This window comes from Artemia sp. Qi Xiang Cuo, chromosome 10 (assembly GCF_049724085.1).
Source record: "Artemia sp. Qi Xiang Cuo chromosome 10, ASM4972408v1, whole genome shotgun sequence".
Classification (NCBI taxonomy): domain Eukaryota; kingdom Metazoa; phylum Arthropoda; class Branchiopoda; order Anostraca; family Artemiidae; genus Artemia; species Artemia sp. Qi Xiang Cuo.
Genome location: NC_142803.1, coordinates 54,692,007 through 54,706,236, shown reverse-complemented (window position 1 = coordinate 54,706,236; position 14,230 = coordinate 54,692,007). Strand labels below are relative to the sequence as shown.

The 14,230-nt window shown below is 33.7% G+C and overlaps 1 protein-coding gene across 2 annotated transcripts in view; it reads right to left on the bottom strand.

Moving 5' to 3' along the window:
• Usp32 (Ubiquitin specific protease 32) overlaps positions 1 to 14,230 on the bottom strand; it is a 216,072-nt gene that overhangs the window by 41,219 nt on the left and 160,623 nt on the right. For both annotated transcript variants that reach the window (XM_089095543.1, XM_089095544.1), the window contains exons 23-24: positions 12,968 to 13,223; positions 3,859 to 4,050 (exon numbers count right to left, since the gene is read on the bottom strand). In XM_089095543.1, the coding sequence (XP_088951669.1) occupies positions 3,859 to 4,050; positions 12,968 to 13,223 (448 nt within the window). The remainder of the gene's footprint in view (positions 1 to 3,858; positions 4,051 to 12,967; positions 13,224 to 14,230) is intronic.

Genomic DNA, 14,230 nt, shown 5'->3' with positions numbered 1-14,230 from the left:
ACTTTTTGTCTACTGTTTAGAAAGAAGATTAACTTATAAAAGAATAAACTACAGTAATAAGGACCATCAAGCGGTGGGAGAGGGGGAGGGGGGGAGGAGGATGAAATACAGGCTGAGGCCTAGTAAATTTTTTCTTTGTTTACCGGGTTCGTTGGCTAACACTGATTTTGTAGTTTTTCTTATTATTCTTATATTCTTACTAGATCTTACCAGGGTTACCACCGGTGGAAAAAATCACTAGATTTTAGTGGTTTTCTTAAATAATCTAGTGATTATAAGCTGATTTCAAGGCCGCATCCAGGGGGGGGGGGGGTTTACCCGGTTTGACCCCCCGCCCCCCAAATTTTTGACCGAGTTAAAAATAAGTAGAAAATTAGTAAAAACTAGGTAAAAATCAGTATAATTAGTCGAAAACTGAGTCAAAAATTAGTAACCCCCCCCCCCCCAAAAAAAATCCTGGATCTGCCCTTGGCTAATTTGTTTATTTTTTTAGGGAAATAGGGGGGGGGGGCAAAACAAGTGTTTATTTTAATGGGCTTGGTACTTCGGGGTTCGCAATAATGTAAACTTTATTCTAACTGGTTGATTAATTTTAGCTAGACAATCGTGGACCATAATAAATTTTTGCGTTAAGTCTTTTTCAAAATCAGGGTGGAGTGGGGAGGGACAAAAGAAATAATAGGGGTAGGGGGTTAATGCCCTCACAATTGACGCCGCTGCCCTGATGGTTTTTTTTAGACAAATGTTAAGCAAGTAATAAGGAATTTTTTTTTTTTTTTTTTTTTACCAAAAGGGATCCTACTTGTATGGTAATTCAAGATTCTCTCTTGAAATCCCGAGGACAGGAGTTCGAATCCTGGTGTCGCTGATTATTTGGTTTGGGACGGGGATCAATGGTATGACTCTGTAAGCTCAGTCAGAGTCGGCCCAGCTCTAAATGGGTACCTGGAGAAATCTGGGTAAAAAAACGGGAAGCATTGGAAGACTTGCCCCAAACCACGCATTGCACTCTCAGCCACAGGCAATGAATCAGGAGATCAGAGCCTGCGCAACGCAGAATTCTTAATTCAAAATTCTCAGAAAATCTTGGAATTAATTTCGGAGATGTTGTAACACTCACACACACACACACATATACACATAAAAAGAAGAAAAAAAAGAAAAAAAAAACATTCACCAGTAGAAAAATATTGAGGATTTTTTTTTTAAGTAAGCCATATCCAAATAAGAAGCGTAATATATAATATAATAATATATAATCATATATAATGTATATTATAATAAGAAGCAAATAAGAACCGTACACTGATGATAGAAAATTTTTGAACAATAAAACATTTTTCATCTAAAAACTATTCTTAAAGGAATAGTCTTATTTATTTCTAGGACTGTAGAGAAAAATAACTGCTAGAAAAATTGCAGAAATAGGTTGAAATATCCTAAACCTAAATCGTTCTTGAAAGGAAGAAAACTATTGGTTCTTCACAATTCTAGGCAAAGTTAACGAAAAAAAAATCGCAGTATCCAAACATGGAGCTGTCAAAGTACAATTACATGAAAGTAAAACTTGGAGCAATTATCTTATTTATTTATGTTTTATTTTTACTTTATTTTCCAAACTTCCGAAATTGATCAATTGCTATTCATCTCTAAAGCATTCTGAAAAGGAAGATAAATCGACAGGAAAAATCATCTTATTTCTCAAGATTGTTAGAAATAGAACTGATAGAGAGATATTGCCAAAATAGATGACAGTAGATTGTAAATATCCTGAATAAAAATAATTCTTGGAAAGAAGATAGCACTTCATTTTTCGCAATTACAGGCAATTGGAATTAGAAAAATGGAAAAAAAGTTGCAATGTTCAAATGTTAAATTGCGATTTGGTGAGAATAGATTATCAGCAATAATCCCTTTTTTCATGACTTTTCTTAGATTCTGAGATTGAACAATTCCTTTAATTCATCTCCGAAACGTACTTAAAAGAATTATTGCGTGAAAGAGAAATTGATCTTTACTCTGGATAAAGATCAAAATGATCATAATTTAGAGAAAAGAAAATGGTTTTATTTTGAATTAAGATTGAAATGCACAAAATTCGGAGAAAAGAAAACTGCTCTTCACTTTGGATAAAAAGAGAAATGCTCAAAATTTAGAGAAAGGAAAATTGTTTGAAAAAAATAATTGCTAAAGACATTCTAGCACAAAAAGAAAAAAACTTACCCAAATAGGTTGCAATCTCTAAATCTGAAGTAATATGAATTTAAAGTGCAATTTGAGAATAATAAGAATCTGAGCAAATATCTTCACTTTTCTTTATTTTTACGACATTCCATCCCCTTTCCCTCTTTAAAACGCCATAAAAAGGCTTAAAAACAAAACTGTCTTTAATTTTTACAAAAATTCTGGAATTTCTGGAATTTTCTGGCAAAAATTCTGGCAAAAAATAAAAATTACCAAAAAAGAGGGCAATCTCCCAAATCTTATGCGGTTTAACAGCAATTTGAGAAAACTAAAAATTTATTCATACATCTTTAATTTCGTTCTTGTCATTTTTACGCAATTCCATCCCCTTTTCATTTCTAAAACGTTATTAAAAGGAAGAAAATTTGGAAAAATAATTACAAGGGTAATTGTAGTAAAAAACAAAACTTACCAAAATAGAGGGCAATCTCCCAAATCTTATGCGGTTTAACAGCAATTTGAGAAAACTAAAAATTTATTCATACATCTTTAATTTCGTTCTTGTCATTTTTACGCAATTCCATCCCCTTTTCATTTCTAAAACGTTATTAAAAGGAAGAAAATTTGGAAAAATAATTACAAGGGTAATTGTAGTAAAAAACAAAACTTACCAAAATAGAGGGCAATCTCCCAAATCTTATGCGGTTTAACAGCAATTTGAGAAAACTAAAAATTTATTCATACATCTTTAATTTCGTTCTTGTCATTTTTACGCAATTCCATCCCCTTTTCATTTCTAAAACGTTATTAAAAGGAAGAAAATTTGGAAAAATAATTACAAGGTTAATTGTAGTAAAAAACAAAACTTACCAAAATAGAGGGCAATCTCCCAAATCTTATGCGGTTTAACAGCAATTTGAGAAAACTAAAAATTTATTCATACATCTTTAATTTCGTTCTTGTCATTTTTACTCAATTCCATCCCCTTTTCATTTCTAAAACGTTATTAAAAGGAAGAAAATTTGGAAAAATAATTACAAGGGTAATTGTAGTAAAAAACAAAACTTACCAAAATAGAGGGCAATCTCCCAAATCTTATGCGGTTTAACAGCAATTTGAGAAAACTAAAAATTTATTCATACATCTTTAATTTCGTTCTTGTCATTTTTACGCAATTCCATCCCCTTTTCATTTCTAAAACGTTATTAAAAGGAAGAAAATTTGGAAAAATAATTACAAGGGTAATTGTAGTAAAAAACAAAACTTACCAAAATAGAGGGCAATCTCCCAAATCTTATGCGGTTTAACAGCAATTGGAGAAAACTAAAAATTTATTCATACATCTTTAATTTCGTTCTTGTCATTTTTACACAATTCCATCCCCTTTTCATTTCTAAAACGTTATTAAAAGGAAGAAAATTTGGAAAAATAATTACAAGGGTAATTGTAGTAAAAAACAAAACTTACCAAAATAGAGGGCAATCTCCCAAATCTTATGCGGTTTAACAGCAATTTGAGAAAACTAAAAATTTATTCATACATCTTTAATTTCTTTCTTGTCATTTTTACGCAATTCCATCCCCTTTCCATTTCTAAAACGTTATTAAAAGGAAGATTGCTTTCAAACTTGGAAACATAATTGTAATAGCTATTGTAGCACATTAAAATCCTTACCAAAATAGGGGGCAGTCTCCAAATCTGAAGCTTTTTACAGCAAATTTGATGAGAGTGACAATTAGGACAAAAAACTCTTTCCTCATCCCTCAAACGCTCCTCCAAGGTGAAAGCCTCCAAACAACGCTTCAAATTTACTGGCTCATTCATCTGACGACTTGTTTCGGTTACACTGGAATGTTCAATAAAATCCTGAAAATAGACGAAATTTGTTTCTAGCCTGCGTAAGTATGACAGCACTAGACCCTCAAGGTCAAAACCGGCAATGCTGATCTCCGTTTTGTGGGCCATCAGCCAGGAAGCGCAATGGGCGGTTGGGGACCAGCCATCCTGTGCTTTCTTACACCCTTCAAGCTCACCTTCTCCAGATTTCTCCGGGTACCTATTTAGAGCTGGGTCGACTCTGGCTGAGCTTACAGAGTCACGCCACTGACCTCCGTCCTAAACCAGATAACCAGCCATGCCAGGAATCGAACCCGTGCCCCTCGGACAAAGGATTCCCGACCCAGAGCGCCAACCACTTAGCCATCAAGGCTATCTGGCCTGCGTGGTGAATATCGAAGAGGCAGAATTGCGCCTCTTACTGAGAGGCAGAATTGTGCCTCTTAAGAGAGGTAGTACTAATCACCTTTCGTACATGTTTGCTTTTAGAAAATAGAAAGAAACAAGAAATGATGCTTTAAACACTGAAACGCTCAACAGATTCCGAAGAACATAAATACTTTTAAGGTTTTGCCAGCATGTCAAGTATTAAGCAGGCAAACTTGCACCTCTTAAGCGAGGGAGCAGCACTTATTTTTTCAAAGATGTTTAGCTCCAGGGAATAGAAAGACACGATAAATGATGTCTCAAACACTGATATACTCAACAAAATCCTAAGAATATAAGTAGTTTTGTAGTTTGGCCGGCATGTTAGGCAATCAAGGAGGCAGAATTGCTCCTCTTAAGAGAGGCAGCAGCACTCATTTTTTCATAAATGTTTGGCTTCAGGGAATATAAAGCAACAAGAAATGATGCCTTAAACACTGAAATGCTCAATAGATTCCGAAGAACATAAATAGTTTTGTGGTTTTGCCAGCATGTCAAGTATTAAGGAGGCACACTTGCACCTCTTAAGCGAGGGAGCAGCACTTATTTTTTCGTAGATGTTTAGCTCCAGGGAATAAAAAGACATGAGAAATGATGCCTCAAACACTGAAATGCTCAACAGATTCCAAAGAACATAAACAGTTTAGCGGTTTTGCCAGCATGTCAAGTATTAAGGAGGCACACTTGCACCTCTTAAGCGAGGGAGCAGCACTTATTTTTTCGTAGATGTTTAGCTCCAGGGAATAGAAAGACATAAGAAATGATGTCTCAAGCACTGATATACTCAACAAAACCCTAAGAATACAAGCAGTTTTGTAGTTTGGCACGCATGTTAGGTAATCAAGGAGGCAGAAATGCGCCTCTTGAGAGAGGCAGCAGCAGTCATTTTTTGCAGATGTTTTGCTCCAGGGATAAAAAAAAGGAAAGGGAAAGGATGCATTATTCACTGAAATACTTAATAAAATTCAAAGAATATAGATAGTTTTGACATTTAATAAGCATGTAAATATCAAGGAGGCGTATTTAGGCCTCTTAAGAGGCAGCAGCAGCAATTTTTTGGAGACCTTTGGCTTCAGGTAAAAAAGGGAAGAGAAATGATGCGTTAAACACTGAAATACTCAATAAAATCCTAAGAATATAAATAATTTTGTCATTTAGCCACCATATAAAGCATGTAGGAGACACACTTGCTCCTTATACACACTTGCACTTACACCTCAAACACACTTGCACTTACACCTCATTCACACTTGCACTTGTACCTCATAAGAGAGGCAATTATAGTCTTTTTTTGTTAATCTTTGCGCATGTGATTGGAAAGAGAGAGAAAAAAATAACCTAAATACTAGAATTCTAACAAAATATGTCTCCAAAACTGAAAAAGGTGGGAAATGATGACTTTTGTAGCAGAAATTCAAAAGAGGAAGCGTCCAATTGGCCTTAAATTCTATAGTTTTAGTTCCCTAGTGCTCAGTTGCCCAACCTCAAATTCAGCTCGATTTTTTTTTACTCACTTTATTTTCTTCCATTTATTTCACTTTGCCACTCACTTACTAAAGTTAATTCGATTTTTTTTAGTTTTAATAATAACTTTTTTTTTATTTTTCTATATTTTCTTCCGTTTTTGTTCATTTTTTTATCCATTAATTTTTGTTTCTATTCAAACAGAGATGATTCAAAAATTCAGAATTTTTGGAAGGTAGATGGAATTAGGTTCCCAAAGACTCCCAAAAAACCTGTCGAAGGAGGAGGGGGCAGACGTTTCAATTAGCCACTAAATCAAAAGAAAAAAGGATTATAAAAGATTCAACCAGGACTCACAAAGACAAAACCAAAAAGGAACTAGTGGTACCTATTACTTTTCCTGAGGCTATAACAATTTCAATGATTTAACGTAATGTGAAAATAGCAACTTGAAACGTTACAACATTAAAAACTTTCGTATTAACATTTTAACTGACGAATTTATATGTTTTGAACTATACTTATTAGGAATTTTCTTTTTTACTAAAGTCGGACTAGAAAATGCAGGATATGAGTCATAGTAGTATATACCCTGTAGAACCAACTGACGCAGATAGTAGTGACTCAGAGGAATGTTACTTACAGTTACACGTACAAATAGACAGGATCCCATATAGAAACATTGATAGATGGCATCCTAGCTTAGGTAAACTTGGCGTAGGAAAGGAAAATAGGAACAGCATGGGATTGGTAAATAAGATGGATACAAGATACTAGGGCACATAGGAGTACTCTTATTGATGCTAAAAGTAAAGATCTCAATGTAGTAGTGTCTCTTAAAGTTTATCTAAAGCTGAAATATAGGAAGGGTGACTACCTTCAAGGAAGTTATGACGTTGATAGAATCCAAGATAAGAGTTGAAGAGAAGCTTTCCAGAAACAGTTGGATATGAATTGGGAAGTCTAAAATGTGATAATCTAGAAGATGGATGGAATAATTTAAGGAAAATACTTTGTGAAGTAGCAGAGAGTGTCTTGGGAGGAAATACAAAAACAAGGTTAGAAATTTTAGTGAGAACATTCCACGAATGAAACAAAAGCAGAGGGGTTGGCACAAGAAGTATTAGAGTGATACATCATCTGAGAATAACAGAAATTTAAGGAAAGTAGAGAAAGCATTAAAATTTGAACTGGAGTGGAGGCCAAGGATACATTTGCCGATGGTCTGGAGGATACGACCAGACGGCATAATAGTACAAATATTGTATTTGGATGTAAAACAATTGAGAGGGAACAGTCAATGTGAACTTTTTCAGTTAAAGATAGTAATGGGGCCACAATGAGTGATAAGGAAAGAGTAAGGATAATATTACTAATAGATAATAGACAAGGATAAAAGTGCTAAACCGTAAAATTGGTACAGATTATGATATAGGAAAGAAGTAGAAAGTTTGTCACAATTTGGAAGTGAAGGAAGATCTGTTTTGCGAGGACACAGTACTAGAAGAATTAAAGACAGTACAGATTACAGACAAAGACAGTACAGATTAAATACACTATTAGAGACAGAACTAAAAGGATTAAAGAATAAGATACCCATAAGCCTGATAAATGATTTTTTGGAATATGTTGGTCAGGATGTTAGAGCTGAATTACTGAGTATTATGAATATGATTTTTCAAAAAGAGGAAGAACCTAGCGATTTTAGGAAAACTTTTATTGAAACCCTTTATAAACAGAATGATAAAAGTCAGTAGGGTAATTATGGAGGCATTAGCTTGGTTTCTGCAGGAAGCCAATTACTTAGAATGATAATACTTTTTAGACGTAAAGCTGCCGTAGATAAAGTTTTTTGAAAAGAATAGTGTGGTTTTAGGATAGATATAGATTACATACACAAAATTTTTACCCTTAGATCAAAAATTGAGAAGTGTCTGAATCATCAAACCTCATTTAGTCCTCAGTCTTATATGTTATGGAGAAGCATTTGATTCAACCCAGCTTGAATGAAGGTTCTACCCTTGTATGATATATACAGATAAAGAAATTAAAGTGATTAGTGCTACATACGAAATAACATTAATGCGGTTGTGGTAGGAAATGAGGTTAGTAGCTGGTTTCGTACCCGTTTGGCCGACCGTACTTAAAACAGTAAGTTGTACGAAAACTGAGGTACTATTCTGCTTTCTAGGGCTATAATGAGAGAAGGATTCAGATGGCTAGGCCACATTTTGCGGATGAAGGATGACAGACTGTTAAAGATCATTCTTTTCGATCAATCATCTAGGGCCAAACGAAAAGGTCCAACTTCATCCCTGAATGGAGTAGGAAGAGGTTATAAGAAAGGACTCATAGGGGGTCATAGGAGGTCAAAGGAGGACATAAGAAATAAGAACTTCTTGGGACTGTACAAAGAAGGAAGCTTTGATATGATTGGGATTAAGGAGGAGCGTGCACAGCCATATTGGCCATAGGCGGCTTAGTGCTGCTGTGAGTTGTAATTAGTAGTAATAGTAATCAATCCTGCACAAAAAAAGAAAATAAAAAATAAAAAAAAAGACGAAAAAACAATTCAAAGAAGCAAATTTATTTTCATAAGAAGAAGAAGAACGATTTATTGGAAAAAAAAACATAGCAACAAAAAATTATTACTGCCTCCCCTAAAAAGCAAAGCTTGTCCGTGGGGGAGGTATAACTTATAGAATGAACTAAACGAACATGTTCATATAGAATGAACATAACTTATAGAATGAACTACACGAGTGCCAACTTCGAGCTGAGTAGGGCATCTTTTTCAGAACAATAAGACTAACCGTTACAGTATTGAAATCTGAACTTATGGAGAGAATAAAAGAAGTTTCAAGATGACAAAGATAACAATAAATGTGATCACTATTAAACACCTAATTAAGAATAATTATATGAATTATTATTAGTGAATGATGAATACCAACGCATCACCTACAAACGCGTATTTGATTCATTTTCAATATTTGATCTGAGAAAATTTGGTCTTCAATACAGAGAAGGTGGCTGATATCGCATATGCACCGCTATGGAGTCCCATTCCACGGCCATACGAAGACCATTTAGCTTTACAGAATCAAACACGACAAAATTCTCTTCTTCTAATTTATGACAAAACAATGGCTGATCATGGCAAAGGATACCACACCCCCGGCATTACTTCCACCATGGACACCAGGCACAGGAGACACCATCCTCAGCGACCCCTTTTAACACAAATGGATATTCAAATACGACAACAAACACGACAACAGAATCAAACACGACAACACTCTCTTATTCTAATTTACGACAAAACAACGGCTGGTCATCAGAAAGGATACCAAATGTCACAAAAGTTTAAATTTTATCATTTTCGTACATTTAGACATAAAGGATTTTAAGAATATCCTTAATAAGATATCCTTAATAAGAATATCTATAATATTTTTATCACAAACAACAAAATCGCGAAGAAGAGAGAAAACGAGGACAATAGCAGCCAGTGAAAAACAGAAGAAAAAATTATGCAAACATCTCAGCTGAGACCTCAGCTCAACCGTCAGTGCAGAATAATAAAAAATGCAGTTAAAAAAAACCTCAAAATACAAAATGAATCTAAAGTAAGGACCCTTTCCAAGTAATGATGAAAGGGTAACTGAATCAAAAATAAACACTGAATGGCGTCGGAAAGGCAGTTTTGTGATAGGGTTGGCTTTCAATCATTAATCCACATTTAAGAAGACCAAAAAACGACGTTTTTGCCTTCGTAATACAATTTCATAAACTCCATTTTTTACAGCAAAACCTTTCACTGGCAGATTTTTGGCAGATTTCTAAAATAGCTCAAAATTCTTTTTTATGGCTAAGGCTCGCTTATCCAAAAAATTTGTAAAACTAGAATACAAAAAATTTAAAAATTCCAAATGTTTTCTTCCTAGATTCTGTTCTGGTTGGGCCAATGAGAACCTATGTTCTAAAGTTCTTACATAAGAATAAACCCATGTCTTGTCTAAGGGACCTAAATTTTGCTTCCCTTAAACACGAGTAAATTCCTCAGAGATAGTCTCCAGTGTGGAAGCGGGTATTCGGTTAACGAGGTATTGGGGAAAATTCAGATTTACTTCGAGGTGGGGTTGTTAATAATATCCTCTATTTTAATATGTATTATTCAAGCTAAAAAAAAAAAAAAACAAAAAAAAAAAACAGAAAAAAAAAATTCTCAAAAATTTAACAAAAGACCCAGACATCATTATCACCAGGGCTGAAATAGGGAATAAAATTATTATCACTGATAAAACTTCATATAATAAAAATTTACGGATATTCAATCCGACACTCACACTTATAAGCCTATAGATTCAGACCCCACCGACAAGTTCACCCGTGAAGTACGAAAGGAGCTAGGAATTTTACAAACTGAAAGACTTATTACTCCACAAATGTATATATTATTTTATCCTAAAGGTTGCTCCGCTCCTAAATTTTACGATCTCCCAAAAATAAACGAAGATAGAGTTCCGTTTCGCCCTAATTGTGGCTTCTTATAGCTGTCGGACAGCCAGATTGGGAAAATGGCTGTCCACAATTTTTCGCCCCCTTATGCCAACGCAAACTTCATACATTGTAAATTCAGTTCACCATGTTGAAAAAGACATTGATATAAAAAAAGATACGATCTTGGTAAGTTCCCGTGTATTTCTATGTATACATCTTGTGATATTAAAAAATATGAACTTGCTCTTCAAAGGAAACTAGAAGATAATATTGACCAAATGGAATGCAAAACACCAGATATCGAAACTATTATGCGTCTCGTCCGTCTTTACAATAGTTCTTCCTTATATTTCCGATACAATATCCAGTTCTTCCTCAAATTATGGGTCTACCAATGGGTACGAGCCTTTCACCGTTTTTGGTCACTTTTTATATGAAATTTATTGAAATCTCTGCTTTGAAAACTTTTCCTCTGAAGCACCAGTTCTGAGGTCGGTTTATGGATGATGTTATTTCTGCGTGGAAGCCTGGAGAAGAGTCACTTAACTCCTTCTTGACTCATCTTAACGCTCTGGATTCTAACCGCCAGTTCACCTTAGATCTAGAAGATAACCACAAACTGCCATTTCTAGATGTCTTAATTTTCAATAAGTCTCTTAGCCTTGAATTTTCTATTTATAGAAAGCCCACACATAACGAGTGTAGGCTTTATAGAAAGCCTACACTCTCCGTGGATAAAAAGAAGAGTAGTTATTTCTTTGGTTGATCGTGCAATAAGAACTTGCTCAGAAGCTCACATAGTCCCAGAATTGAACTATCTCAAGGACATTTTATTTTGCAATGGGTATGTCATAAAATCACTTGAATCCATCACAGAAAAAATACAAAACAAGGCAGAAAAGAATTTATCAACTCAACAAAACCCAACAAATGTCATCCCCTTAGTGAGTGATAAGAAACTTTTAACTGTTCTACCCTATTTTCCGAAATTGAGTGACAAACTGAAAAAAATCCTTAAGAAACATAAACTTAATGTCACCTTTAAAAATGTAAATACAATAGAGCCTTTTCAACAGCGACAAAGATAAAACCAGCCCCATTGTGGGTAGTGGCGCTTATAGAATTCCCTATTCTTATGGCTGTTTTTATGTTAGAAGAACCCAACAGAAAATAGGGGAGAGGTTATCGAAACACAGGTCCTCAATCGACAAAGCCATGGGGCTACGCCGAAGGCCTGAGACTTTTGATTCGGCCTTGGCTCAACATGTCTAGGACAACCCACATCATTTCATTTTGTTTGATAATACCTCCATTATTGCCCCTGTTAAAGGTTTCATGCAAGTTTTCAGGGAGGCACTTTTCTAAGTCCCATTTATGGTGAATTTATTAATTCCGATCGTTTTTATATAGGTCCATAAAATTATATTTCGCCATCAAATGGAGTCTTTGATAATACTATACCTGGCAAGCGACTAGCCTTTAAGAATGCTTTACATAAAATGAGATTGTGAAATGCCATTCAGTGTTGTATTTTTTATTCAGTTACCCTTTCATCGTTACTTGGAAATGGTCCTTATTTTATTCTCAGTGTATATTTTGAGGTTCGTTTTTTTTTATCTGCAGTTTTTATTTATTGTGCACTGAGGACGGTTGGGCGGAGGTCTCAACCAAAATATTTACATAATTTTTTCTTCTGTTTTTCACTGGCTTTTATTGTCCTCGTTTTCTCTCTTCTTCGCGATTTTTTTGTTTTGTCGTGATTAGCCAGTGTGGTCTCAAAATTATATATTTTTATTCTCTCTTTATAATATACGGCAAATCCTTTTTTACAGAAAAGCAGTTCATTTCAAACTTCATTCTATTGATACACACTTTATACAAAGCAATCTAATTCTTAAACTTCCTAAAAATTTTATGCCAAGACCACGTCTACTTCTCCTTTTAAACAACCAATGCATATGTATATGATGAATGCCGAAGCATTACTAACCATAGAATATTTGACTAATTTTCAAGAATTGATCTGTGAATATTTGGTTTTCAAAACAAAGAAGTCAAATAAAAGCGTTCAATAAAAGGAAAGAAAAACCTTTCTAAAGATGGATGGTATCGTAGATGCAACGAGAACATTCTCTTCTTTCAGTTTACGAAAAAACAACGAATGGTTATCACTAAGGATAAAAAAGCCATAAATTTTGAAATTTCGTCACTTAGACATAAGGGATTTTTAAAGAATAATATTTAAATTATTCTTTAAAATATAATAAAATATAATATTTTTAATTAACTTTTACAGTCTATGGCAAATCCTTTTATACAGAAAAATAAATCGTTTCAAACTTCATTCTAATGATAGACACGTTATACAAATTAATCTTAATGCTATACACCGAGACCACGTCCACCCCTCCTTCACACAAAAAATGTTTATGTGTATGAAAAATACCTAAGCAGTACCTACAAAGAGGTATTTGATTCAACATTTGATCTGTGAAGACTTGGTCTTCACCAAGTCTTCACCAATTAAAATTGTTTAATTAAATGAAAGAAAAACCTTTTCTAAAGATGGTTGATATCGCAGATGCAACGCTGTAGGATCCCATTCCACGGCTATATAAAGACCATTTAGCTTTACAGAATCAAACACGACAACATTCTCTTCTTCTAATTTATGACAAAACAATGGCTGATCATGGCAAAGGATACCACACCCCCGGCAGTACTTCCACCACGGACACCAGGCACAGGAGACACCATCCTCAGCCACCGCTTTTAACACAAATGGATATTCATAGCCAAGGCTATCATCACTAAAAATAAAATTATTTATAAACAGGGAGCAAAAAAAGGAGCAATATAACTGAAGGCACACTTTCTATGAAGTCCAGAATTATATAAAACTCATTGACTAACATAGATATTAATATATCTAGTTAACTAATTAATAAAAAAAATATAAAAGCACATTATTTCTTATCATATTTATAATACTTCATTTATGAAATATATAAGGATCTACTTATAAAAATTATTTTTATCGTTTTTTTACCTCAAAGCAAAAAGAATAGCCTAAAAAAAAGAGTAAGCTTATTGTTAGCAGATGCAGGCAAAAAAAAAAAAAAAAGAAAAAAAAATCTAAGTATATAAATATATATCTCGTTAAATTCAACTGGGAGTATAAATTCCATGAGTAAAATTGAGTAAGTACTAACTCCATTTTCAACATAAAATCAAAATATTTCAAACAAATTCTTTTTTAATTTTCAACAAATTAAAAATATTGATGAAAAATATTGATCCGCTGGCTGGTTAAAATATTTCAATTTTATATTTTTTTCTTAATTTTTAAATGTTTTCTTTTGAAAATATTTCATATTTTCAAAATTTGACTCATTTCTCCCTCTCCCAATTAACGCCACTACTAGCCTATCCCATGTGACTGCATATAAACATAGAAGATGAATAGTTAAAAAGCTTTCTTGATTCGTATTTTAAAAGATTTTATTTTCCTTTGAAAACAGTGGTGTGCTGATGAGCCCAACTAGGGAACAGAATTTGTAGAGACATTCGATTAAAATTTAATACACAAATTAAAATTTAATTCTCAAATTAAAATTTAATACTTTAAAGAAATTAAATTAAAATTTAATACTTCGTAAAAACAGTCTAATCACTAACGAGAATAGTAATCTAGGATAACCAAATACTTCTTGACGTTTAAACTGATGCAAAAAAATCGTTGATGGAAGTTTGGAGAAAAAATTGGCTAAAATAAAAAATAAATCTTTGAGGATATTTTAATCCTACTTTAGTTATA